The following is a 1,620-nucleotide window of genomic DNA, read 5'->3' as shown; positions in this document are numbered from 1 at the left end:
GATAATTCTATTTATTATTATAAATATTTACCATAAGGTCCCTCCTTTTTAATGAATGGCATATCAATTTCTTGTTCCAGACAAAATTCAATGATAGGTAAAACAAACACCAATGTTTTACCACTACCAGTGGAAGCTATACCAATCATGTCGCGACCAGACAATCTGTGCATATTTAACATTTATATTATTCATTGAATGTATTACACAATTGAATGTATTACACAATTAATAAGAATAATAAACGCAATTATAACATCAATTGGAGACTCACACTGTGGGTATTCCTTGAACTTGAATTGGAGTTGGCTTAATGATACCTTTCTGTTCCAATCCATATAAAATTCCTTTATGAAATTTCATTTCCTTAAAAGTTTTCAAGGGTGGCGGTACTTCGTCACCTTCCACAAGTATTCTGAGCTTTCTACGTACTCTCTCGTGACGCATCTCACCAAGATTAAGTATCATTCTTGGTGGTTGCCAATTGGTCTTGATAGAATCCTTGTATTGAATACCCTTGGCTAATTCAGCCACACCCATTAGAGCTTTATTCTCAGCCACACTTTCCAAAATCTTCTCTTCCTCCTTCAATTGTTTCTCCATGGCACTCTCCTTCTTGGCTATTAACAGAATTTTATGAATAAGTCTTAATTAAATTGTAATACTTTTTCATTATTTATTAAAACTCTATTCATGGAGATTCTGCACCTTCAGCCAATTTCTTCAATTCAGTGTGTTGATCAAGAAGAGAGATATTTGATTTCCTTCCCCAAACTTGTCCATCATCATTGTCAGCATCATCTTTCTCATTCTCACTACTACTCTTCCCGATGCCATTAGTAGCTTCTTCTTTTAATTGTCCGAGTTTACCCAGTTTCATGAGCAATTGCTTTTTACGATGCTTAACAGGTACATATGGTTCGTAATCGTCGTCAGTATCCAAAGGGCTGTCTTCTTCTTCTTTCCTTCTATATCTCTGTATATTCAAAGCAATAGATGATGTAAAAAAATATACATTATACCAAAAATAAAATATTTAAAAAATACTTGAAGATGTAAAGAAGATTTTATTACATTACAAATTGCACAGGTTATAAAATTAAAAATATTCGTAAACATCTCTAGATTAACCTTTATTGAAGATTCGTTGTTATCCCGATTATCCTGATTCATTGTAGAAATATTCTTATTATAATAGATTATTGGAAGAAGATTATACTGCGATATATTAGAGCATTAATTACTTGTATTTTATTATTATTCTATGTAACTATAAAGTATTACACTAAAAGTACTACAAAAATACTGAAGAAAAAAACAAAAGCAGGGTCGGTCATCTATGACACAGCTGCGTTCAGAAACATTGCTTTCGATGCCTCGAGGTCTATAGCGGGATTTTCTAAACGCCTTATCGATGATTGTCGCTATCGTTAACTAGCGATAGCCAATGACAAGATAATCCTAGAAGACAACACGATTGGCTGTCACTTGTTAACGATAGTAATAATTGTTAATAAAACGTTTAGAGAATCCCGCTACTGTATTGATAAACAGTATAAACCATATAACTCAAAGGAGGCCAAGTATTTAATCATCTATTAAGTTTTACAGGTCGGGACT

The 1,620-nt window shown here is 32.9% G+C and overlaps 1 protein-coding gene across 1 annotated transcript in view; it reads right to left on the bottom strand.

The window, feature by feature from the left end:
• LOC108684488 (ATP-dependent RNA helicase abstrakt) overlaps positions 1 to 1,289 on the bottom strand; it is a 3,258-nt gene extending 1,969 nt beyond the window's left edge. The window contains exons 1-4 of the mRNA XM_018188835.1: positions 1,132 to 1,289; positions 709 to 976; positions 275 to 620; positions 32 to 165 (exon numbers count right to left, since the gene is read on the bottom strand). Coding sequence (XP_018044324.1) covers positions 32 to 165; positions 275 to 620; positions 709 to 976; positions 1,132 to 1,173 — 790 coding nt within the window. The 5' untranslated portion in view covers positions 1,174 to 1,289. The remainder of the gene's footprint in view (positions 1 to 31; positions 166 to 274; positions 621 to 708; positions 977 to 1,131) is intronic.
• Positions 1,290 to 1,620: the final 331 nt, after the last annotated feature.

This window comes from Atta colombica, unplaced genomic scaffold, assembly GCF_001594045.1.
Source record: "Atta colombica isolate Treedump-2 unplaced genomic scaffold, Acol1.0 scaffold135, whole genome shotgun sequence".
In the NCBI taxonomy this organism is placed as follows: domain Eukaryota; kingdom Metazoa; phylum Arthropoda; class Insecta; order Hymenoptera; family Formicidae; genus Atta; species Atta colombica.
This window is presented reverse-complemented; position numbering and strand designations above follow the sequence as displayed.